Genomic DNA, 27,246 nt, shown 5'->3' with positions numbered 1-27,246 from the left:
AAGCAATCTATTACAAATCAAATTCATTAGAGTAACATAAATCCTAATGATCTGAACTAAGGGTTTCTTTATCAGTAATTTTTCAAATAAAGAAACAACTGAACTGAAATAGATTTTTCCAAAGATTCTTCAGAGCAGCACATCATTTTTTCACACTTCCATACAGATTATGTGCAAACTGAATTTTATAAACTATCAAAAAGAAAAAAAGAAAGAAAGGAATATTTTTCTATTCATCCAAGCACTTCAAATGAGGAAATAATTTGTACATCGCCCACTAACTTCTTATTAAGGACATGAACATCCTCGGCCCATCTCCAGCTAACTATGAAGGCAGCCGCTAGCTAGCTAGCTATTTGTTTGTTTGTTTGTTTGTTTGTTTGTTTGTTTGGCTTGTATGCCGCCCATCTCCCCCAGGGGTGACTCTGGGCGGCTCACAATAAAAACGAAGAAATACAATTCTCTCCAAGATGGCTAAAAACTATAAATAATTTAAAAACATATTATGCTGAGTAAGTCGTGGTTTTGGCACTGCCAGCACAAGCATTCTCCTATTGTCAATCTACAGCAACGTATTGCAGATTAGTCTAGAGGTGAGGGCTTCTTTCTTCATTTACCTTTCAGTGGGAGAGCCCTTACTGTCAAAAAGCCCTCTTGCCCACTTCTCTTGATAACCTAGGAATGGTTGGAGAAGCAGGGAGAGGAGAAGCAGCAAGCAGGTCTTTGGGGCACCAGTTCTCCTACCACTCAAAAGATCCAATTCACTTCACAGAAGGGAGAAGGGATGGAAGTAGGTTTTCTTTTGACAGCTGTCTGATCTCTGTTGTCTCTCTCCCACATCCCTCCTACCATTTATAGGCAGCAGGGAGGATGGAGGAAAAGAAGGGAATTGGTATGCCTGCTTGATTTGTCTATGAGCAAATCCACACAGCTTCACTGCATGAGGACAGTGTTTTCAGAATGTATGTCCATGGGTCACTGCCTGTCTTTCATCATCCACCTGCAGCTGAAATACACCAAGGGCAACTTTATATGCTCTGCTCCAGAAGTGGTATTTTTCCACTTAACCCACCTCCAGAAGCTGCATTCAGGCAATTTAGGGTATGTTGATGCACACTGATTGATATCTGCCATCAAGTCACTGTAAACTTTTAGCAACCACACAGACACATTTTCTCCATAACAATCTGTCCCTAACCTGGTCTTTCAGGTCTTCCAACAGTGTACCCATTCCCACTGTAACTGACGCCATCCACCTTGCTGCTAGTTGTCCTCTTTCCTTCCACCCTTCCAGGGATTCTTGGATATTGCATCGTTTGACCAGTGGCCAGAACTGCCAAAACTGAGCACACCAATTATGTGTGTTTTAGTCCATGCTAGCATACTCCACTAACCGCAGTTCAGATCCTAAAGAGTAAGGATTTTTACTTTTATATAGTCCTTGGATATGAATAAGGATGTCTTGTATCTCTAAAATAAAAAATTAAATCTCAACTTTGCTTTATTTGATTTAACCTGAAGTCAGGAAGTAAGCTCCACAGATTCCACCAAGAATTTCCTACCTTCCTCCTGATAATTGGAAAATTGCAGGCAACTGGTCAACCAGATAATGGTAGCTATTTATGCTACTATGATTACAGGAATAGTTGCTGCAGTTCTTCTTTAGGCAAGAAAATTACCTTTTCAAAGAGGCAAAAACAATAGCTAAAATAAATTGTACAAAACTTAAACCAATATATTATTTATCTGATTAGTCAGCCATCAACTGTATCAGTTATATATTCTGCATAAATAACAAGCTAGCTATTAAAAAGCAAAACAATCCTTCCTTTCATTTTTTTCTCATTTTTGGTATTAACCAATCATAGTTATGGCTAGCACCCTGAAGAGGCTCCCGTAGACCAATAACTTTTTATTTACCATCTATTCTTTGGAATACATTATTTAAGAACACTGTTTTACTGTATTTTAATTAGTATTTATTCTTGTTTTTATTGTGAACCACCCAGAGTCACTCTTTGAGTGAGATGGGCGGTGACTAAATTTGAAATATAAATAAATAAATAAATAGTTAATAACTATGAAGTTAATAATTTAATTACATATTCAGGCACAAAGCTCTGTGGTTAAAAAGGGAGAAAATACTGTATTTGTTGAACAATACTTGTTGAAGTTTCTAACAAGGGTCAATAGTGCAGCGATATCTTCAAAGTCTCAATGGAATGAAAGGATAGCTGTATTAAAAGTACACTCTTAAGACTGATCTCAGCTTTAGCATGGTTGTCACAATCAACACTTTTGAATCTGTGTACTATTCAGAAACAAGATTTAGGTGGATATTAAAAATCCATTTATTCACATAAAATTGCCCATTTTTATAGGATTTAATTTTTACAGCATTTTTTAATGTCCAGCAGAGTTCTATACTATATCAAACATACAGCTTCATGAACGTTTTGAACTGAGGACAAGGCAAATTAGTGCCATCTATTTCACCTCTAACAAGTTAAACTACTGGAAATTGTCCCAAACCACATGCCCACGCACTGCCCTGTTTCTATAATACTGTGTGTCATTAAAGGAGCACAAAAACATTTTAGTTTTAAGAAAGAAGCTGTGTATGACTTCCTACATGGCTGCTTAGACTACCAAATCATTAAGATACTAGTCTTTTAGGTTTCACCCATAGTTTTCATAAGTTGTAGAAAATCCTGAAACAGAGGCAATAAAACTGTTTTTAAAAAGCTGTTCATAGTTTGCAGGGTATCACAGACTTGCATAAATAAGTTTTGTATTCTCTCGTAGTGCTAAATTATTAAAAGACACTCGTAACATCTGCACTTGTTAACATTCACATCTGTATGAACAGTATATGCAAATGGAAAATCACAAGGCAACTTCTACCACATTCATCTGTTTATTACTTTATTTTTATTTTATTTTAAGATAAGCACTTTCTTAAGTTGTACACCAGCCAAAGCACTCATGTAACTATAATATAATCTGGTAGGCATTTTTAACACTTAAAACTCAGCTTTTGTAACAAAACAGAGCGATATATTGAATGCTGGATACAGATCCCAGGAATGGGCAGTAGCTGAACAACCCTGTATTGATTCCATCGTCACTGTGGGAGCTCCGGAACTAATTGAGAATCTGAACTCTGCCAGTAAATATTTGTTACATATTACACTTTCTTTCTATAAAGTGGGATAAAGAGATAAGGGGATGATTGTTCACTAAGAAAGCAGACTGGAGATATTTGAAGCAGCGAATACAAAGTCATCTGCAAGGAACACCACAGCTGCAGTGTTTCTGCACTGATTAGTAAATAAGACTAGATTACCTCTAAATTTCCTAAAAGTCTATGATTATGTATTTTGCTATGTCATGCTGTCAATTACTACTAGGTAGTAGACAGTGTTGCGGGGAAGAGAGAGAGAGATTAGCAGCAGCCGTCTTGGAAGCTGAGCAGGAAACCTGTGCCATAAGTCATCAAAAGTTTGCAGGAAAGCAATACAGCTATATTTGGGGTCAAGTATGGAGGGAGCTGGAGATGCCATTTTACTTGGGCCCTGAGATGACCAGCAAAGAAACACAGGAGGCTTAAAGGAGGTATTGATTGCCCAATCCCATTTCTCTTGATAACGTAAACCCTGTGAAATACAAAAAGACAAGAGTGTCCACTTTTGCCACTGCTGTTCGTTTTAGTTCTTAACAGAGACTAAAGACTGAAAGAATAGCTGGGGTGAAGGTGAAAAAAAGGGGTATACAAATTAAGGGCATTTGCAGATGACTTGGTTTTAATTGCGGAAAATCCTCTGGAAGGGATAGATACATTAATGGAAAAGCTAAAATAATTTGATGCGTTAGCTGGATTTAAAGTTAGCAAGCAGAAAACAAAGATGTTAACAAAAAATATAAAAATCAAAAACAGCTGATGGTAAAAACAGGTTTTCACATAGAGAAAAAAGTAAAATATCTTGGCATTACTATGACTAATATGAATTGTATGTAATTTCAAAATAATTATGTCAAGGTATGGAATGAAATTAAGAGAAGCTTGATAAGATGAGAAAAGTTACAATGATCATTGTTTGGAAGAATTTCTGCATGAAAATGAGTGTTATCACCCAGAATGTTTTTATTTCAAACAATACCTGTTTTGAAAAATGATGCACCTTTTAAGCAATGGCAGAAAGATATATCCAGATTTATATACAGTAGCAGGGTAAGAAACCAGGGGTCAAATATATAATTCTTCAAGATGAAAAAAAAAAAAAAGAGGAGAATTAGGATTGCCTGATTTTAAATTGTATTTTGCAGCCAGCTATTTGTTTGGATGAAAGAGTTGGTGTTGCTGAGAAATAAAAGAATGTTAGAAGAACATAACATGAGGTTTGGTTGCATGGATTTTTATGATAGGACAACATTAAAGTTAATGTAGATTCCAAAAATCATTATGTGAAAAGTGCCATATTAAGAATAAATACAAACCCAGGCTGTGCCCAACAGTACCTCTGTTAGTCTCAGCACAGGAAACATTTTATAAAAAAGAAACAGCAGGCAAAGAGAAATGGTTAACATCAAGATTTGTTAGTACAAGAAGATGGAGAACTTAAGATAAAGTCAAGAGAACAATTGACAGCAGAGGGATTTAGTTTTTGATGGTCTTCATATGAACAATTAAGAGAAAGATTTAATGTAAACAAAAAGGTAATGAATTGAACAACATAAGATAGCATTTGAAGCTTAATTAAGTACAAATATGTACATGTGATTACAAAAATGTATAAACTTTTGTTAAGATTCTAAATGGAAGAGGAACAAGTTAAGGATTATATGATAAAATGGGCCATGAATTTTGGTTATAATATACAGATGGACAAATGGGAGAGAATGTGGTTAAATGGGATGAGATTCACATTGTATTACAATTTAAGAGAGAATTTTTATAAAATGATGTACCATTGGTATATGACTCCAGAGAAATTATCAAAGATGGATAAAGATACTGAATTCAGTGTTGAAAATGTGAAAAACAGGAAGGCACATTTTGCCATGCATTATGGACTGGTGAAAAAGCTAAAAAAATATTATACAAATACATACAATGATACATAGAATTTTAAAGATTAACACTAAGAAAAAGCCAGAATTTTTTTATTGGGACTTACGGATAGCCAATTAGAAAAGACTCATGAGAACTGATTTTATATATGGTGACTGCAGCAAGATTATTATATATAAAGCGACAGAGAAATACTGAAATTCCCACAATGGAGGAATGGATTGTGAAGATGACAGAAACGGCAAAACTGACCTGTTTGGTCAGAGACAAAACAAGTACTTTTATAAAAGACTGGGAACGTTTTACAAACTTTTTGCTGAAAATGGAAAAAAGTGAAGTGATGATTTATGGATTTGATGACTGAAAGGGGATTAAATAAGGGGCTGGAGGGATTTTTGTAGGGGAGGAGGCATAATCAGTTTGTTTATGACTGTGGAAAAGGTCAGAAGTTACTCTCTTTTTCTTTCTTTAATTTTTTTTTCTTTCTTTGCCTTCACATTTTCTTCCTTATTTATCTTTTCTTTATATTCTTTCTTTACATTTATCTATTATGTAACAACTATATATATATACACACACACACACACAGAGTATGTGTGTGTGTGTGCGTGTTTGTGTGTGTGTGTGTGTGTATATATATATATATATATGTATGTATGTGTATGTATGTATGTATGTATGTATGTATGTATGTATGTATATGTATATTTCTCCTGATATCAGATAAATCTTTAGCAGTTAAAATGCTGCTAGACTATTATTCTAGCTTCTCTTCCACAGCAATACTCACATTAATCATTGGAGGCTAGTAGCCAAATACCAGTCAATGTTCTCAAAACAGGCAAAGCTTCTTATGGAGAAGGATGGTGCTTCTATGACAATTGTATGCTACATTTCAATTTGTACACTGGCTTAAATGCCCTTATATCTTCCCTGCTATGACTGGTTACTGCATTTCCTTTTCAGATAAGTATTTCCTGTCCCTGTCAACAGATTGTGGCTTGAGGCAGAAAACAGTGGACTTCAGATGCAATTGAAAAATCGTATTATTTAATACGTTTACATGTCAAAGGATTTTTTCCCTGCAGTTAGTGAATTATCAGAGCATGCTGTTACTTAATGCATGGGAAGGGGATTTGGTTTTATTTTTACATGGGGAAGCATTAAACCAAAGCAGTTCGCTCGCTAACTGAAATGTGCAGCCCTTTGTAGCTTCTAATCCTGTTGCACGTACAGACATCAGCTACCTATTTCTAAATCTGATGTAGGCATCAGTCCACTCCGACAACTATAAACTCCTCTTTGTCTGCAACAGTGAATATACCCTACATATTTTTTAATAGAAAAAGATAAAGGTAGCACAACTTGACAAAAGATCAGCACGGTGTCCTCCTTCAACAAAATCTATTTTCTTTCCAGCTCACTCTTCAACAGCCTTACTTCTTCTAGCAAAGCAGAAAGTGCACCAATTCCAACTTGAAGCAATACAGAGCTGTGAATAAAGTCTCTGAAGACAAGCTCTGATCAATCAAGAAAGCATATCCCCAAAACAGTTCTTTATCTTTCATAACAACCTGGCAATGTATTTTATCCAATGTATTCTTAACTAATATTTAACCTTCTTAAAATGGAACTGGGAAAAGCAATTCAGAAGACACTCGTTTATTTGCATCACATCTCTGTTTATCATGTACTTACTCTATGGATATTTTTCCTCTCACAAGCTTTATATTTGAAACTGTGTTACCCATGAACAGAATAGTGTTCATGGAAATGTGCTTGTAAAAAATGTGTTCCAAATTTAGTAACTGAAAGTGTAACACTCCCAAGTATTGCATCTACTGTACTAAGACTTAAATACTTGTATATGTACTCAATTATAAAATGAATTACAGTGTTTAATTTTACTACACATTCTAACAAATGCTACAACATAGCATGACAATTGATGGCTAACAAATTTATTTATTCTGCCTTCCACAATAACTCCAATTCGCTCAGAGCTAGACTCTGACTGGGCAGGTCCAAGTGAGTTGCCTGGAGCACAGTCTTGTGAGGTTATCTAAACTGAGATTGATTCACTGATTCCAAGGATGTGGACAGGGTTCTCCGATCTGTCAGTCCAGCCTCCTGTCTGTTGTTCCCTGCCCTTTCCTGGGTTGTTAGGGTGGCCAGGAGGTGACCAAGGGATAGGTCTATGCAGTGGTGTCTGCCTCTTTGAGGGAGGGGGTGATACTATTGGTCTTGAAGGAGGCAGTAACTATCTGGAAGCTACAGCTGGTACAAAATGCAGTGACACAAGCAGCAATGGGTATGCCTATGTGTCACCACTGCTACACAAGCTGCATTGGTTGCCAGTAGGCTTCTAGATACAATTCAAGGTGCTAGTCATACCTTTTAAACATAGCATAGGACCTAGTTATCTGAGGATCCACCTATCTCCAACTGTCTCTCCCTACCTTTTGCACAGAGTGGATGCATTCTAGGTCCCCGCTAATAAACACTGCCATCTTGTGGGACTGAGGAAGTTGCCCATGCCCTTTGGAACAGCATTCCCCAGAGATATGAATGGCACCCACCCTCCCGGGGTTTCTTTTAAAACCTTGCTCTGTGCCCAGGCCTGGGGTTAATGTGTTTATCTGTATGGATTTGGTTTGGTTGTTTTAGTCTGGACTGTGTGTTTATATGCATTTAATTGTTTTTATTGTTTCTCGATTTTGTAAACTGGCTGAAGTCTAATAGAGTAGGTGGATGTAACAAATGTAATAAATTAAATTAAACACTAAAGTGTAGATTAGACATGATTAAACTGGAATGTAATTTTTAATAATTGTCCACAATTTATCACATCTTAACCTCAGAAACAGTATGGATTTTAAGACTGGTTGTAGGAGTTTGGCCAAGTGGCAACATTTTAATACTTACATATGTTTACTGGAACTATTTGCACTGTGCAGTTTCTGAAAAAAATGTTTTGAGTTGTAAATGTTCTGTATAGTTATTTTAAAAATATTTAAAGTTTTAAAAATAGATAAATTCATATAGTGCTGAGCCATTAGTTGTTTTAACTATGGTTATCTGAACAAACCATAATCTATAGTTTTTAAACTGCAATAGTTGGGTTCATATATTGCACTAGGCCAAGCAAATCATGTTATGTTTCCCAATTTTGAAATCCTTCATATGTGTTTTAACATTACTATAATGTCATTATAGTAGACAATAAAAAACACATACTTCAAAAAGAAAGGATGGCTGTTTTCCCCAAATGCTGAAATGACTGAGACTGGAAACAAGAAGTCAAATCGTGCATTTTACTTCTATTCACATAAGGTGAGCTCACTTGTCTAGTTTCCCTTCTGGATATTCTGTCCGAAAAATAAATTCATAAAACTCTCAGAGTCATAAGCACCATCCAATTAATGTAGATATTCCACGGTAACTTAATCAGAGTATACAATTCATTTTAAATTATCACCTGCATCTTTCCTCTTCTGATTTGACAGAATTACAGAACTTCAAAGATTAGAAGTGAAGTTATGGAATTCAAATAATTTTTATGATTAGAATTATATGTATCAAAGGCAATATAGACATTTTTCAGGCCTCAACAAAGAAGTAAAGAAACCAACAGAAATGGACAGAATGAAACACATAGAATAATTTTTCTGTAATATTTGAAGTAATTGCTTCAATTTATAAATATGGATTGTAAACCATCACAGATGTAATAATAAACATATCACCAAACTTAAACAACATAATTTATATAGTTGGTAGTTAAACTGAACTGATCATACAGTAATACCTCAACATTTTATATTAACCTGAGCTATGTAGATATATTCCATAGATAACTTATTTTAGAACATTTAAATTGCTATTGTTTGTTTCCTATAACCCCAAAAATCAGCATTCAAGCTAAGTGTGCCAGACACATACAGTTAACTGATGCTTGAAGTGTGGGGGAAAAAAAGTAGGTCACTTTATGCTTTCTCAACCTCAAGTAGGTCAACATTTTAACAAGTCATTCACAAGAGATAAAGATTTTAATATTTTTTCATGACCTTTATCATTCTATCTATTTTTATTGTACAATAGAACCATAAGTTATTGTATAAATCCCCAAAACTTATGCATTTGGAAATCTGACACATTATTTTAAATTTAAATGGCAGTTAAATGAATATTGCATTCTAAGATAAAAATTATTGGACAATTCAGCAAATATCATTATTTGCATAAGGATGTTCTTAAGCATTATCTATCTTATTATGTTCTTCAAATACTATAGTTATTTTGGCTGTCATTCAGAGATTTGGGGAAGGAAGTGGTAATGTAAAATTATCAACTTTATTATTAACTTCATTATTAACTTTCCTCTGAAGAGAAATTACTGACCAGGTAACAATATACTGTAGCCCAATAATTCTCATCTGATAAAAGATGAGTAGGTGTTACTTTATAAAAAAACGCAGAAGCTAAGATATATATTTTGGGAGCTTAAAGCTTAAAGCTCTGTAGACAAAACAAAGGATTTGAGTTTTGGATCACATGTAATTACAACACTATGTACCAGTCTTTTATAACATATTCAGGGAAAGGAAAGAAAACTACAGTCAAACATTGCCTGCAGAATTCTCAATTGTTGTTAATTAATAATTTTATCAAATCAGTTTAGAGACCTAAACTGTATCAGTTCAGGACAGTATACTGATTGGTAAATTTGTGACAGTAATCTCTGCTATTCTTTCACATTTTGGATCCAATATAGAAAAGTATCTGAACACTCCAATCCAGTTACACACCGATATCCATATCCAGAAATATATTCTGTATATTCTTCATTTCAATTATTTCCAGGGTCTGAAACATTAGATGTAAATCAGATGCATATCCATAGGAAACTACTGCCTACCCAGCATACGTTTTTTCAACTCTACATCCATGCAGTTATTACTTTAAGGCAGGTTCTCCAAAGTGGTCAATATTGACCCCCAAGGGTCAGTGGTACTATGGCTCAATGCTGCTGTTATTATTATTCATAGTACTATTAGTTAAAGTAGCATTTATTTAATATAATAAATGTTTGGGGGTCAATGACAATCTAAAACTTCATGAAGGGGTCAATGAGCTGAAAGGTTTGGGGCCCCCTGCTTTTTTTGCAAGGTAAATTGTAGGCAAAGAGGCCCAACTTTCAGAGCCTTCCTTTTCTTGCCTGTCAAACCAGATAATATTTTTACAGTTATATTTGAGAATGTGTGTGTGGGGGGGGGGGGGTTAATTTCTTTAAAATAATATACAAATTTGTTTCTTAGATACTTATACAAATCCAGCATCTCTATCTTGGTGCAAACTGTCAAGCATAATTGCATGTGCCTAGAACTGAACCAATGCTTTAATAATTAATTTTAAGCTCACTTGAGCATTGTATTAATTATAGCAGCATGACTGGAAACTTCATACAGTAAATATGACTGATGTTCAACTCTCTGTTCTGTTGCTTTAGAGGATTGTTAGTAATCTTAAAATAAAAGTACTCTAAAATCTGAAATGCTGTAGTCTCTTTCTTTAAAATATAAATTAAGTTCAATGTATTTTTCATAATTCATTTTATAAAATGTGAAATACAGGCTAATTTTAAATGTTTCTAAAGTCAATTTTACCTGTGTTTTTAGTTAACCTTGTGATACAAAAGTTGTCTCCAAATGGTCCTTTCATTTGTAATTACTATCCTTTATTTATGCTGAGAGAATCCAGATCACACTGTTATGTCATTACACCCCAGTGTTTCTTATTCTGTCCAGGGGTAATAGCAGTGTTATTTTTTTCTTGTATTTTTTTCAGTAAATTGCAGCAAGGGTAAATTATTCAAAACTACAATAATAGTAACTAGAATTTGCACTAGCAAAGTACCATTGTGTCAAGAGATCACAGCATAGATAAAAAGCAATGTAAAGGAAGGAAAAAGCTCTCTGGAAAAGGCTCTTAACACTGGGAAAGGTGGAAGGAAAGAGAGGAAGAAGATGATCAACGGCAAAGTGGATGGATTCATTTACAGTGGTGATGAGTGCACTGTTGGGAGACTTGAAAGAACAGAATAGGAATAGATCATCATGGAGAAAATCTATCTATGTAGTCGCTAGGAGTCAAAAATGACTTGATGGCATATAACCAAAAAATCAAAAAGGAAGGAACTTATTAAGGTGGTTTTCTTGAAAAAAATCAAGTCTTACCAAATAAGGAGAATAAAATGGACACAAAATTTGCTTTTCAGTGCAATATGATAATAAAGAATGAAAAAAAAATGCATTAAAGAAATATAAGGAGCTTGCCAAAAACACCCCGCACACAGACACCAAAACTTAATTAATTATATGTGCCTGTGCAAACTAACAATTTAGGAAGACTGAGAAATAGAGACAGCAAAAGTAACAGAATATAAGTTGTAGAACTTAGAGGCAAATGTAACATAATTTTGGCAGTAAATATCCAAAAGTTTGAAAAGAATTTCAATGTGAAATTGCTAAATTTTAACAAAAATATGTAACTGCCCACTAAACTCACCTGTGTATCAGAAGATTAAAAAATGGTCAAACTAAAAGTGGGGGTAAGAATATAAGAAAATGCAGAGTAATTATAGTAATAACTACTTCAGGAAAATTGATGAAAGCCATAATTAAATACAAAATTATGAAGCATGTTTTACTATTAAGAATTTTTTTGAGACTTTCAGAAATAGGTGAAATCTAGTACCCATTTCAAAATAATTTGGATAATTTGAATAAACTGCAAAGAACTTTTGCAAAGAAGTTATATAAAGAGTAAATTCCTGCATCGTTCTCTACCAGGGGAGCTTCATTTTAACACTGCTTATTCTTAACCAGATTATAATAAATGATGAGTGGCTAAATTTTTGCCAATAATACATTATTTCAGATGATTAAAGAACGGGATATTAAAGCTCTCCAAAAGAATCTCTCATGACTGTAAAATGATGTGCATATTTGCAAAACGTCCACATGAATGAACGTTTTACAAATATTAATGAGTGAGCAGTGACTGAGAAAAAGAGATCTTGGGATGGGAGTAGATAATTCAATGAAACATGGACCCAGTATGTGATTGCTATGAAAAGAGAAACTCGATAAAAGAAAGGGAAGTTGACTTGATCAGCCACCGGAATACTCTCCAAGCTGAGCATGTATTCTCAGCTTGACAATGTACCCCACTGTGCAACTGCTATGAACAAGGTAAATCCCATGCTAGTAATCATTAGGGAAGTAATCAAAAGTAAAACTGCCAAACCTACAGCACAACCACAAACTGCATTATAGATAAGGTGCTGAATAACACAAGGCTAGACTAAGTCTTCTACAAGGACATTTATGGGACTTTTTACCTTAGCAAAAAAGAACATGAACTGACATTGGGAATATGACAGAAACACACATCTATGTATCATGTGCAGACTGTGGATAAGGAAGTGATTTTTTTCCCACACAAATATTTAGAGCTAGAGACACTGAACATGGGAAGTTTAGAAGAGATAAAGGGAGTACTTGTTTGCAAAACTCATTTCCTTACCACAAAATATAATTATGCCCACCAACTTGTAGAACATTAAAAACAGACTTGCAAACTCATAGAGAATAAGATTAATGGTGGCTACCGGCCATGGCTGACATGTATTATTTTTGGTATCAAAGGCCTCTCAATACCACTGAAGGAGGGGTGCAATTGCAATTATGTCATATTGTGGATCTAATAGCATTAATAATAGCAACTATCCCATTTGAATGCTGGACTAGATGGGCAGATTAGTTCCATAATGAGTTCTGATTAGTTTTTAACTATATACTCATCTTCACTTTATATTTTATCTTTAGTAAAAGATCATATTTTTTAATCGAAGGTACAATAGCAAATTAAAAAATAAATAAGAGGTCATGTTTTTAATGGTTAATTCCTTGGTCTATAGTGAAACTCTTGAATTTTATTCATCACACTTTCATAATTGTGATAAATGTGAACATGTAATTAAAGAGCCTTTAGCCAGAGAACAAGGAATGATACATTAAGGCTATGATCTTATTCACATTTAGTGGGAAATAAGCTATGGTCAACTTGCTTCTTGGTACAAATTTATAGATGCAGGGATTTCAGTGTAATTCAACACATCTCTCAGATCTTATATCCCAACAAAACCTGTTTCTGATCCATTTATAACCCTACCTGGTAGTCAGGCAGACAGAATGTGCTTCTAAGAAAGAAAGCACGTGCAGTGGTTTTGGAGAGTTGATGCCTTCTTTGGGAAACTCTTTTGCATTTTGCAGTTGGCTAAATCTTGAGCAAACTATTTTATAATAGAGCTACTGTGATATTCTATGGTAGAGCTTTTGAGTAGAATCACCAAGTTTGATTTAGGATGAATGGTTGATTTAGGTCATATGCTGGTATTAGAATATACATTTTAAAATGAGAGGTACTGCAGCACAGACTTCCTTCAGTGGTAAGACTCACTAAGTAGCTTTCAAATAATAATAATTTTTAAAAACACTATATTTATACATAGACAAAAGGCTCATTGGACTATCCTATGCATGTACTCTCATAAATCTGCTGGGAATAGGATTGCAGGTAAAACCAACTGATTAGAGACAGCAAATAAAAAAGTGTTATTGGACCTAGAAAAGGGAGAGTACCTAAAATGTTCAGCCAAAGGAAAAGCCAATTACAGCTTCCACTTAGACTCCCTGATCCTTGATCAAATCATGAATGATCTTGGCTTTACTTCAGCCTGATTCAGCATTACAAATGAGCAGTTTCTGAGAATGGAAGAGAGTGGAACCACTCCTGCAGTTCTGAGAGTTGTCATGACTGCCAGAAGGCAGAACAGCATGTGCATTTCTAATCTTCCTTTCCCTATAACCACATACTGCTTTGCCAAATCTACCTTTATAACTTTAATGTTAATATAATCTATTTTAAGGTTGCCTACAAAGAGGCTTTGTAGGCAACTGACTCCCAAAGATTTGGGAGTCAGTTAATAAATGTGGAGAACATGGAGGGTGTGCAGCATATGGAAAGAGAGATGGTATGCTTAAATAGAGAACTATTTGACTGTGTGAATGGGACAAGAATGTGTGAGGGTAGTATGAAGGAGGAAGTGAGTAGAATGCCTTTTTTGGGAAAGCACTTCAAGCCATGTAGCCCCCAATAACCAGAGTTAGACCTAATCTGTCTCTTTTCTTTATTGCTAAGTTAAGAATAACTCTGGTTCAGTATCATCTGGTTCCCTTTGAGATTCAGATGGCTCCCACCAAAGGGCCATAAAAACCTGGCTATGCCCTCAGTCCTTGGGCTAGGGTTGTTGGTGTCCCCTTTGCTGGATGTTAGACGGTAGAGGAATGTTTTAGGGTTTGCCATCTTGCTCTTCTTTCTCTTTTTCTAGTTTGGTTTTGTTATATGTTGTTCCTATTGTTTTTTTAATTGTTTAGTTTATGTTAGCCACCCAGAGACATTTGTAGTTGGGTGGCACCAAATCAAATAAATAAATATTCATAAAAATCGGGCAGCTGATATCCTTTTGTGTGGACAAGTAGCAGGCTTATGTTTACAGCTAATATTATCTGCCAATTGATCATTCTAACTGGAGGTCCAATTTATACAATTATTTTACTTCCAAATGGAATACATGGTTTTAATTATATGGAAGCTCATATAAATTACATTTTATTATCTGTGGGCTACCAAAAGAAATTTATTCCACCATGTAATGACTTCCATTGATCCAGGGTCAAAGCATCATGTGAAAAGCAGTTGAAAGCAACATTCTCTGGCAAAGTTACCCTTCTGTGAAACCATTTACCCTTGAAATAAGAACTCCATCCTCATTATTAGCATTTAGGGAGCTACTGAAAATTTGGATATTCAAGCAGGCATTCAGGAATTACTTTGGTACCTTGGGTATGTGTGAAGTCATCTATTGTGGTTTTAAAGTTTGATTAAATTATGGCTATTGATATTTGTTATATACATTGTATTTTCATTCATATGTCACAGATTTACTACTTGAAGCAGCCTCAAAATGCTTATAATAAATGCATACAAATATACATGCTTTAATGACATAGCAAACACCTTTGCGTGTGTTTTTTAATCTGGATTAAGCCTAGAAAACCTCACTGGAAGTCTGGCCTATTTATATTACAAAAAATAAATCAGATAAATAGCTTTTGTTATTGGATAGTTTAAAAATATAATTAGTATTTTCCTCATATAAAGTTTGAAGACTTAAAAACAAAGTCAATGTTTTATTTTGCATTTTTTTTAAACAAACAAGGTAACGCAAAAGTGCCACCTCATAGATTTGGTCTGGTTAACAAAGAGATGTTAATGTGACAATTATCAGATTGCCCTCCAGGACATTGTGTTTTAACTTGTTTTAGCATCCATGATGTAACATTCTGTGCCATTAGTCCACTTTCCACACTGAAGAGTATAAAGAAAGATCATTCCAGCGTAAGTTTTATATAAGTACATAAAACAAACCTTTTATTTTATATAGCATTTTTTAATGCTGTAAATATGACTATTCTTCAGGAATTTGAAATGCCAAAATTCTCACATCTTTACTAATACTTTGAATATTCTGTTCTGGCAAAGTAGTTGATAATGGCAGAAGTGGAGAGCCACATGGATCCTTGGGCAAACAGCCTAAGGAAGCAAATTGGAAATAAGAAATAAATGGTTGACCAGGACCAGATTTCAGTGTCCTTTGGACATGAGCATTTTGAACGGACAAAAAAGTGATATGTTTACTTTCAGTTTCTAAGCCCAAATTGACTGGAAAGAGTCACGGAGGAGACTGTCGTAAAGTTCAACAGAAGTACAAAAGAACCTGTAGATTTATATTATATTTAATTATATTTTTAATATTAGTATCATAAGTCTGTTACCTTTCAAAATCCATCTTTTCCCTTTTCCTCACTCTAGCCAAAGTTGTATGATGATTTGTTCATTAAGTTCTAGCATAGTCATCTTTATTTGACATTTCAAGGTAAAAGGGAATGGTCCGAAGCATGACATTTTAATGAAACAGTGATAATTTGTTCAAAATAACAGGTAGTTACTCTTCAAACTCTTAGTCCTTTGAACCCCAACTGCTTCTTTTTTATCACTTAATATTCATCCCTTTCAGAGCACCTTTCAAAGAATAATTTTATCATTTTAACAAATTCCCTGTAGAGGAAATGGCACGTTACCATGGAACCAGTCAATTAACGCTGACACATGCGTATCAAGATTGATCAATCATTGCTGATATGTCTGCTAAGCTACTCTTTTTCAGCTAAAAAAAAAACCTCACATGAGAATTAACACCCAGTTGCCCAGATTGATTCTTTCAGAGTATTAATACCAGTAGTGTTTGCTAATGTCAATCACTCATTTTACAATGATCTAAGCTAACTTTATAAATTTTGATCATGTATTTATTGTTTTAACTTGATGTAAACTGCCCAGAGTCCCCCACTGTGGGGAGATGGGCGGGGATAAGTCTATGTATAAATAAAAAATAAACAAATAAATAAATAAACTACATACCACTTTGAATCTGAGAATGGGAAGGTACAAGATCCTCATATTATTGAATCCATTGACAAATCATGGAATAAATCCAAGCCTTAAAATTAAATGATTTAAAGTTCTATTAAACTGTATACACTATCCCTTAAAACAAAAGGTTCAAGGTATTTATATTTTTTTAAAAATAGACATAAAACATTAAAAAAAACACTTTAAAATACCAATGAGTGTGTTTTAATACATTTACATTTAATATATTTAAAACATTTCTCCCAATTAGATCATATTGCTTAGGATATATCTCTAGTGAAGCAGCCCCAATTCCATCCTGAAGAAGGCTCTCTGCAGTCTGATAACCTTAAGTTGTACAAGCTATGAAATAGGGTAACCTTTGTAACACTGGCAGAAGTAATCTCCATAAGCTGGTCTAGTCATATACTAACTCATTACTCCTACAAAATCTGTCTGTGGCCTGCACACTTCCATACTATAGTTAAATTAAGTTATTTATCATCCTTACAGAAATCGTGCATTCAAGTTAAATCAACTGTTCAGCATGCAGTCATTTTAGTACAATATGTATTAACCTTCTCGATACTCTGGCAAGTTCAAATTTTAGATATTTCTTCTTCAGACTAGGTTGCTGTCAAATACAGACAGAAGTGTACTAAGAAGCACTGCTCACATTAGCAAAACACTATAACAAATGTGCATTAAAACAATTTTCTTATAAAGAGAAATATTGGTGTAAAACTCTGAATTCCATGATATGGTGATATCTGCCCCCCAGGAAAAAAACACAGAATAGTTTGCAACTTTTAGTTCCTCAGAACTCTCAAACATTACACAAAAAGCAGAGGGGGGGGGAGGAATGTTAATTAGGCAGGAAAAATGGCTGGGTCCAACATCATGAGTCAGTTTTAAATAAAATAAGGAAGCAAGTTAATTCAGAGTAGGCTTAAAAAGATGCTACAATGATTTCAAGTTGCACTTGCAACTATATCTATTCTCAGATAAAAGCTCCTTGTTAAGTGGCAAATAAATATTATATAAGGCATCAGGAATATAGGCTAAGTATTTTGTTAAACATATGAGTAACAGGTGACTTTCATATTATCAGGAAGGGAAAATCAATCATACTATATTTCTTCACTTCAAAGTGCTATGCAGTTAATTTAGGATTATAAGAGAAGGACAGCTGCATAACCCAACACTTGATTTTGCCTAATAAACCTTTCTTCCAGTACAGTCTTTTTCTTTTATTGTTACAAAGGCATTTCCAAATCTATTGTTCAAGTGACTCACGTGTTATCATTTTTAATACATATGCAAGGATCAGTTATTTTTTACTTCCTCCAAAGCCCTGAAATTCCTTATATTGAAACCTTATTGCTATTTTGCAGGCGGAGAATTATACCCTGAACATGGTCAGATCATCCTAATGCATTGCCAGAGGGAGGAAATCTTGATTGTTGTCCACAAGTAAACTTGGTCTAATATTCATTCTGACAGTGTTAATATTGTATGTGGCAAATACAGGAAATAATCAAGAAAATCCCATCAAGAGGTATAGATAACTGCATTTCATATCTTCACAGGATACACTGATTACTGTCATGATTCATATGTTATGATATAAACTCTAAGGTTTATACATGTTATGGCAGGGAATTGCCTAAGTAGTACCAGAAGTAAAAAGTATACATCTAACACTCATATAAGCTAATCTTTTTCAGGAATCACATTAGAATCAGCAGATGAATGTTCTGAGTGATACTGAAGATTTATCTTAAAAACTTCTCATATACAAATGAAAATTGTCACCTGAAATTCTGGTTTTCTTCAGAAAAAAACTTTTTCTTCAGGCAAGTATGTTTTCACTACTTTAAGGGAAATGGGGTGGGGGACAACACTCACTGTACAGAAATCATATTTCTGTAAGATGTGGCTTCTATCCAGTTCCTTATCATACCAAAATACAGATACTACTTAATCTATGGGGTTTTTTACCCAGTGTCCCCAAATAGCCATAGTATACACATTGGTGTTTTATTTAGCAGTTGGGTGTCACATTCTATTAAAGTTTAGACCACTGTTCAGTGTCCAATAGTAAGTGTAACTCCTTTTACAAATCATTAAACAAGAAAGCATGGAGCAACAAACTAACTTGCATAATGTTAAACCCCAGATCATAAGGACTGAAGACAATTTCCCAAGCTCCACTTCGTTAACTTTATTCACTAGGCTAATCTCCAACCTGGTGTCTCTAAATATATCAAACTGGCTATCATTGCTAGCCAGTATGTCGAGGAGAAGAAGTAGTTACTACAAATGGAGAAGACAGTCATGGGATCTCAATATTTGTTGTCAATCTTCTTTTGCTAATACTTTTGACTCACCCATTCAGTTTTAAGAAACAGTTTTGTCAAATTGCTGAAGATGGCAATAATCACTTTTAGAGAATCCATGACATCGTAAGCAAAACCACAGACTATTAGGCATTTCTGACTTAATAGTCTGCACCTTTGAGAGTTATTTAATTTTTTAAAATTTTATAGAAAGTTTTAAAAACAAGAGTAAAAATTAATACAAACTAAGAAGGAAAAAAGAAGGAGTAAGAAGGAAAAAAGAAAAAGGAATAAAAGAAAAAGCTAAGTGCAAAAAGAAAAAAAAAGATAGAAGAAAAATAGAAAAGAAAAAAATATATAAAAAAGTAGCTTCCGGTCTTTTCAGCAGTAGTACAATATAAGTACAATTGTAGATTTACATCTTTCTCTAAAGTTACATCATAACTCTCTTCTTTCTATAATCTATCCTATCTAATCATCAAAACCACAGATCGTATGTTCATTTTTTTCTGTTTCCCAGAAAAAGTCCATAAGGGCTTATCAGACAATGTTAAATGTAATTTGAGAGTTATTTAAGAACATTTTAAATAGCATTGTTTTGAAAAAAAATACTTTCATTAACTTCTTGTTAACTTAGAATAATAGATGACATAGAATTATTACAAGAACACCACCACCAAGATTCTATTTTATTCTTGAAATCTTTTCACTAAAACCAACTACACTGTGGTCTGGGGAGCCCTGGCAGGTATTTTCTGTCTTGTTATGAACTAGCTCTAAAACTAGTACCATAAAAAGGGTAGCATCAAAAGACTTACTTGAACCTGCCTTGGCAGTGCTGGCACTGATCCCCCACCCAGCCTTGATCACAGAGGCAGCTGGAATTGACACATCGACCAGAAAAGCACGAGGTTCTTTCACAAGTCTTAGACTGAGAAACTTGGGCATACAGCACCAGGTAGAGAATTCCATAAAAGAGCAGCCAGTTATTTATATCCATGAAGGTAGAAAAGCAGCAGGAGGAACAAGAAAAAGGTCTCCAGGCTCCAAGAATTACAGGAGGGCCTCCTATTCTGCGCAGGACTTTTCCCAACAGATCCAGCATCTTTGCCACAAAGCACATCCGCAACCCGCCTGCCTAAAGAGCCGGGATGGGAGCAGGAAGACTGATTAATCCAGTTCCTTGGGCAGGTTCTACCAGGAGCAAAGCCACCCCACGCACATCACTCAGATCAGAAAGAAGGCGCTTTTCATCAGGGTGAAGAAACAGAGCAGATCTTCCGGGGGGTGCGGAGAACGGGCTGTGGAGTCCTCAAGATAATTAGTTAAATAAGAAATCGAAAACCTTCTCCCCCACGCTTCTCACAACACCTCTGCCCTGTTTTTCAGGTACAACGCTGGCGACCAGCTTCCCGCCTCCTCTTCCTCGTCGTCCTTAGGGCTCATTGCCCTCCGCTTTCCATGAGCAGAGGCTTCTTTCCTGCCCTTGTCGCTTCCTCTCACAACATGCCCCTTCTCCGTCCCCCTCTCTCCCCGCGCCCGCAAAACCTCCCCCGTCTTCTGTAGTCCGACTCTTGCAGCAGCGGCAGCGGGGAGCAAGGACGGCAGCGGAGGGGATGCTCGCTTTCCAGGCAGGAGGGCGCCGGGAGAGAGCAGCGTGAAAATTTCCTCAGCGTCTTCCCAGCATCCCAGAGCGGCGGGCCGGAGACAGGAGGCTAGCAGCGGCTCCGGGTTCTGCTCCCCGCCGTCCAAGCGGGGGTGGGAAGGAAGGGCGAGAGTTAAAAGCCTTCGTCTGTCCCAGCTGACAGTTTTAAAGCAGCCATTTTTAAAAGGCTAATTGTAATCTGCTTTCAGAGGCTGGCTGGGGCCGAATCCCTCCTCTTCCTTCTTCCCCCTCCCGCTCCGCCGGGTCTGATTAGACCCGTCCCTTTCTTTTTGACTACCAGGCAGGCCCCACCTCAGCCAGGGAGAAGGACGGCGACGGCGGCTCTTCTCTCTGGAGGTATCCCCAGCCAGGAAGACGCAAGAGACTCCAGTTCAGGATCCCCGTTGCTGGAGCAACTGCACTGGAAAGGATGGAGAGACTAAGACTCCCTTCCGTTTCTGAGCCCAGCTGAAAGTGAGGGGAGCGCGCTTCCCTCCCGCCCCGGAAAGTTCTTGCCCCAGACTCCGGCGGCCTGAAGATCGAAAGGAAAATCTCCGTCTTTGGGATTGCAACGCCGTGCTCGCTGCTGCTTCAGCCTCCCCGCCAGCTTTGCAGAGGAGCTCTAGAAAGAAAGTACTACACAAAGAAGAGCTGAGCATGTGCAGCAGCCGAGGAGCCCCCTTAAAGGCGCAGCGCGTATCTCCATTGCATCACTTTGAGCGTGACCTGCCAGGAGGACGGCACGCGCGAAGGAGAAGCGCTGGGTCTGCTCGGGAAGAAGGCGAGGGAGCACGCGCAAGGGGGACAAGGCTTGTCCCCCTTTCCACAGGAGACAATGCGAGTTCCTGAACTTCTTGTGCAAAACGAAACAAACAAAGCCGAGACTGGAAGCCATTTCCAAACCTATTGTGCAAGCGTCGTGACTCACTGCAGCAAAATTTCCAATAAGAAGGGAAGCTACCAACATTGTTTCGATGACTTCTGCGTCTTCTATAGCTACCACTTTTTTTTTCCAATTATGGCTCTGTTGCATTTCACAGTATAGCTACTTGCAACAAGTGGAGCTTGCTATTGCCCTATCCCCCCACCATTTCCATGGTTTCATGCTTTAGTAGGGTTCAACTTTGTACTATTTCAAATGAAGATGCTGAAGAATAAAGTGTTAACCTTAAAGTCAGGTTATACTGTACCAGTTCTGTTTCTAATCCATTATACCAGAAGTATAATTTTTCTGCATCCTGTTTGTTAGTGCCAAGGGCAGTAGATAGCATATTTAGAACTCTTCTGATTATTTGACGTGATCTGAAACATGGTGTTAAGATTTGCTTTGCTCCATAGCCATAACTACATTCAGTGTTTGCTTGTTAAAATCAGCTTTCCATTCTTTCTTTTCCAAGGTTTTCATTTGATTTCCTGTCTAAGCTGTAAACTGTCTTCTATTTGGTCAGACCATAAAATGAGATGCAGAAATTGCTGAACACTGAAAAAAAGTTATGCTGAACCCCTAGTGGCAGCATTTCCTCTCTAATGAAACAACTGATGGCCTTCCATAGATTTTTCCCTCTTAGTGTTATGCTGCAGTGCCCACCTCGCATTGAATTTTTTCTTTTTTTACAAGTACGGCCATATAACATAGAGATGGCTTTTAAGGGAACCTGCAAATGGAAAATCTCTGCTTCTCTTTCTAAAAGCTAAAATAGTATACCAAATTGATAGAAAGACCTGAAATTGATTTAAAAATTGGTACTTATGATGTAGAGTCTCCATCAGAATTATGCAGCAATCCTATGCCATTTTACTAGGGAATAGGTTTCACTGAATGTAGAGTCCATTTCCCCAATATTAAGTTAAAGTAGTATGAAAGCCTCATTATGTCAGCACAAAACAATGCTATCGTAAAATTGGATATCCACATTACTAATCCCTCTCACGTTTCTGTTGCGGCTATCTGCCAAACTGGGTTATCGTGTCTCATTATAAGCATTCCAACTGGTTTCCTCCTCTGGTTTTGCTGCCATCCCCTTCAGTACAAGAATATCCTACAACAAACGATGCAACACCTGAGACAATAATGAACAAATGGGAGTGAATCTGACATTACTAAGCAATTCTGCAAGTTCCTCTCAGCTTCTCTAAACTGTTTTGTCTACCCTCCTCTCACAATCCATTTGAACTTCTTGTAAGTTAAAAATAATGTTAAATGAAGAAACACATTAGAAGGTAGCTCCTAATCAAAACTACTTGTCTCCAAAAAACCTTAAAGGAGTGCAATCAGATTCTATTTTGATCAGTATAGACAGCAAGGGCGGGGGGAAGCACCTGAGAAAGAGTAAAAGCAACAAATGTCTTATTGTTCAGCTAGTTAGTTTTTTTAAAATGGAAATTAACTAGCTGCTGAAGTTGAGTAGATGCCTTTCTCTTTATTGGCAAAAGTGGTTGAAACTAACAAATGCAGAGATACTGGCAAAAATAAAAGCTATTGTTAGGGTCTTCCATTATTTTCAGGACACTGCTATGAAGAAAAGTGGGAGTGTTACATTTAGATAAGTTCTCCCCACTGATGCCATTTCAGAGTTGCACAAATACACCTTTTCCGCAGAAGAAAATAGCATGCTTTTCTCCCCTGTGCCTGATTGAAAATTAAAGAAAACTAGATTTCAGAAATGGGAGCTGATAGGTAGTAGGAAACAAACCACTAATTTGAAAGTGCAAACTCAAAGAGTTGTGGAGACCAGTTAGTGATTACAGGGAAGAACATATGTTTACACTATTCAACATGCTTAAAATACACCTGTAGTCACACATGCCACTTAACTTCTCCTCCAAAGTAATGGGTGGAAAAGCATTCTAGATTTTTCACATCTTGAAACTGTGGGTTGGGCAGGAAAGATTAAGGGGGGAAATTATTGCAACATTCAGGTTTGTGACATAAGGCTGCTTAGCTTGTGAGCTGGGGATAAGGTAAGCCAATGTGGTATGATCAAGATGAAAGACTGAAGTGGCTGAGGCATGCTTGAATAGATAAGACTGCACCGTAAGAGGTAATTAACAGGGTGGCAGCTCTAAGTGAAAGAGGAAAGCAATTATCCACCAAATGGCAGGTGCAGATTTCCCAATTTTAATTCAAGGGTTTTTTTTAATCTTTTGGAAAACTCAGCCCACAGATTTGGAGATGTGTACCCCATACTAGCAATTGCATAGTTTATCTGCTTACATATCTGACTGGACAAGGAGTATGTGGATATCGAAGTTGAGGGCAGGGATGTATTTGGGAGGGCTTCAAGGTCTACCATCAGTGTAATGGGGAGAGGAAACATGGGCTTTTCCTCCAGAACTAAGAAAAATGTGTCACTCAGAGAGAGAGAAAATATCTTTTACCCCTGTGGAATATTAGAATGTAGATTCTGAACAGAGGTTCTCTCTCTTGTCAGTCAACAAGAGGAATAGCCAATAGCTTTGGCACTTCAGAGAAGACAATGTGAACCTACTTTGGGGATATTATTACAAAATAACAATCACAATGTAATTACTGGGATTATTGTAAAAAGGGTGTGTCTGAGCAAAACCAATCCTAACGTGGATTGAGTAATCACAGTAAAAGTAATGAGCAAATAATATACTCTGCAGAATGTCTCAGTTTATGAGAGACCAGAGGGATATCTACTCAAATTTTTCAAAGGTATAATCATAGTATTTTTAAGAACTGTAAATTTAGATTTTGCATATCTGCAAAACTATATAAGATTTAAGGTTATTAAAGGAAAAGTGTATGGAATTCAAATAATACTTCCAAAAGTATTGGACAGTTTTATTTTCAAAATGCAAAGATGATAATCTAAAGCTTAGACTGATCCAGATTGATTAATCTAACATTCTTAGACTGATAGTTTAAATATTCTAAATTGAAAAACTTAGGAGGACAAACATTAAATAATACAGAGTTACATCAGCTTTGGCAGATATCTTTTGGAATGTTTGAAAATGTGCTAATAGCTATACCAAATAGATATGTACTGAGAGGAATATGTAATTTAAAGGTAAACGAAGTAGTGCTCAGTATGTTACACTCTTATTTTTTAATTTGTAAGCTAATTACACTGACTTCTCAAGGTAAGTAATGTTTTTATCTCTATTTCCTTCATTTTCCAAAAAAGTAAATCAAATGTTTTTTCAAAACCTTATTCCTTCTTTAAAATATTACACTGTATCAACCAATCAGCCGAAATTGTTATCTTCTTGTCACTTTGCAATACCTTGTTCTATCCATTCCTCAGTAATGTAACACAATATTTCAGATCTGATATTTTTGTCACAGGCTCTAATTGTAATATATACTATAATGACTTGTCTAGTTTAAAATAATGTCTTAGTTTTTGCATTTTGTGGTGAGTAAAAACACTTTTGTGCTGTACTGCTTAGGAGTCTGTTAATTGGCACAGAAAAAAATAGGACTAGGTCGAGTGAATAGCTGTTTGCTGTTTAAGAGTAAAGTGAAACCAGCATCTCCATTAATTTAAGATTATGTATTGTTCTACAAATTAAATGAACTCATTTTTTTTTCATTCCATACCAGATTAAGCAACCTATGCTCAACTAAGGAGAAATTTTAAATATTCTTTAAACTTTGAAAGTCTTTTGAACAGTTTAATTAAATATCATTATTTTTATTTTATTAACCAGGTAGGCACTTTCATTTTTTTAAAATTGCTGGTTAAATAAGCCCAATATTAAAAGATTATTCCTATAGTATCAGATAACTCTGTTTAGAATGACTTAGCAGAGAACTGATTCAGAGCATGCTTGCATAGTATCTGTCAACAATTCCTTAAACTTATTACATCCAATCATACTGAAGTTGCAGTAGACATACATATGACCCTTGGAAAAGATGCAGCTTCTTTAAAGGCATTGCCAACTATGCTGTGTACACACTCTCCAAGCCATCTGTTTCCTCTTGTATATGGATCTCTATACAGCTGCTACAGATTTATGCTTGTCCACCTAACACCTGGTTTTTTGTTGAAAATAATTTTGTTAAGTAGTGAAAAAATGCAATATCATTATACACACACACACATACATGTGTTTGTGTATGTTAGTAATCTTGTAACATATATGTATCAGACACGTAGTGCTTTATTCTCTCAACTTCACCTTCCTTGGTTAGGGCATAAGGACTTACTTTGCATATTATATATAACTACTCTCTTTCTTGGTGGTATTCAAGTAGAAAAATAGTACAATGACATGTGTCAGTGTATACCCTGTTTAGAATATGGCTACCAGGCTAATCAGGAGTGAGGTCAAGAATGGAGAAAGACATTAAATTACAATATATTCAATAGACAATCCAAGGTATGTACATAAGATTCAAACAGGTAGATAAGCAAAAGCTCATCATGTTTCTAAAGCAAAGGGATGCAAGGACAGATCAAAAGCCAGGATTTCAACAAGGACGGAGTGACACTTTTTTTGGCAATGATCGTTCAGACTCCTGCTTTTTGATTAGGAGTTCTCCAAAAGGAACTTACAATGTACAAAATAATGGGAAAATGTTCCCAGTCACATATCAGTTCCTCACCAGTGAATTGATATTTCTCTGTTTGGTAAAGTGACCTTTCTATTCGACATGGCAAGGCCAATATCTGGAAGAGTAGCCCAGCAGTAAATAAATGACATCAGAGTAGAATGAATGATTCTAGGCCCACTATGAGTGCTTACAGATTCAGGCAACTGCCTGAACAAAATCCATATTCAGTGATACTTTGGTATATGTATTGTCCAGTTCTCAGCAACTAGTAGAAATGTTAGGAAATTATGTGTTTTTCTTTTAATAATAATAATCCCCTCCAAAGGAACAGTACTTTGTCATGGTGGAAGGGCCTGCGTGCTCTAGTGATGTTAATGGCTATGCTGAACAGGTGCAATCATATCAGACAGGTCTTAGCTGAAAGGTCAGACTAAATCCATTCCAAAAAAAAAAAATTCAATATGGTGAGAATACGCAATTCAAATTTCATGCTGGATCGACTGTTGTCTGGATTAACTAGAGTCGCATTGGATGCTATGGCTCCTGGGAATTCACCAAAAACTGCTGTAGGGCTCAGCTCCCTCTGCTAGGCAATCAGGACATGGAGCTAACACTATAGGTTAATGGAGAACTAGTTGGGAAAATCAAGGACCAAATGAAAGATGATGAAAGAATACGTTTGCAAAAATTGAATCAAATTAACAAGAAGCCTTTGGCTAAAACAGTAAAGACTATTAACAAAGGTGTTAAAATTATTCCAACTGAAACATTGAACCAAATGAACCAGCTGAAGAACTGGGGCTTAAAATATGAAGGAATGAAGTCATTAAGAAAGGAAAACCTAAATGGAAAATGTGCTTAGAATTGAAAATAAAGAAAATTCACATAAATTTTTAGCATTTTGAAGAATTTGAGGCAAGGGAACTTGAAGAATAAGAAAATCAAAACTAGTCTGTGCATGAAGTACAAACTGGAGAGTAAAGGAATTGTAGGGACTGTAGAACAATTGAAACAAAGTGTCATGGCTATTGCAGAGAAGATCAAGCAATATGACAATCAAATA

At 35.9% G+C, this 27,246-nt stretch overlaps 1 protein-coding gene across 2 annotated transcripts in view; it reads right to left on the bottom strand.

Annotated features, from left to right (window-relative positions):
* The window catches only part of ATRNL1 (attractin like 1), a 578,187-nt gene extending 556,432 nt beyond the window's left edge, over positions 1–21,755 (bottom strand). For both annotated transcript variants that reach the window (XM_088131807.1, XM_088131808.1), the window contains exon 1: positions 19,827–21,755. In XM_088131807.1, coding sequence (XP_087987933.1) covers positions 19,827–20,131 — 305 coding nt within the window. In that variant the 5' untranslated portion in view covers positions 20,132–21,755. The remainder of the gene's footprint in view (positions 1–19,826) is intronic.
* Positions 21,756–27,246: the final 5,491 nt, after the last annotated feature.

This window comes from Python bivittatus, unplaced genomic scaffold, assembly GCF_059951505.1.
Source record: "Python bivittatus isolate LINGU-HERP-01145 unplaced genomic scaffold, Pbiv_v1 ctg000980_np1212, whole genome shotgun sequence".
Classification (NCBI taxonomy): domain Eukaryota; kingdom Metazoa; phylum Chordata; class Lepidosauria; order Squamata; family Pythonidae; genus Python; species Python bivittatus.
The sequence above is the reverse complement of the archived record's forward strand: the minus strand, read 5'-3'. Positions and strand labels throughout refer to the sequence as shown.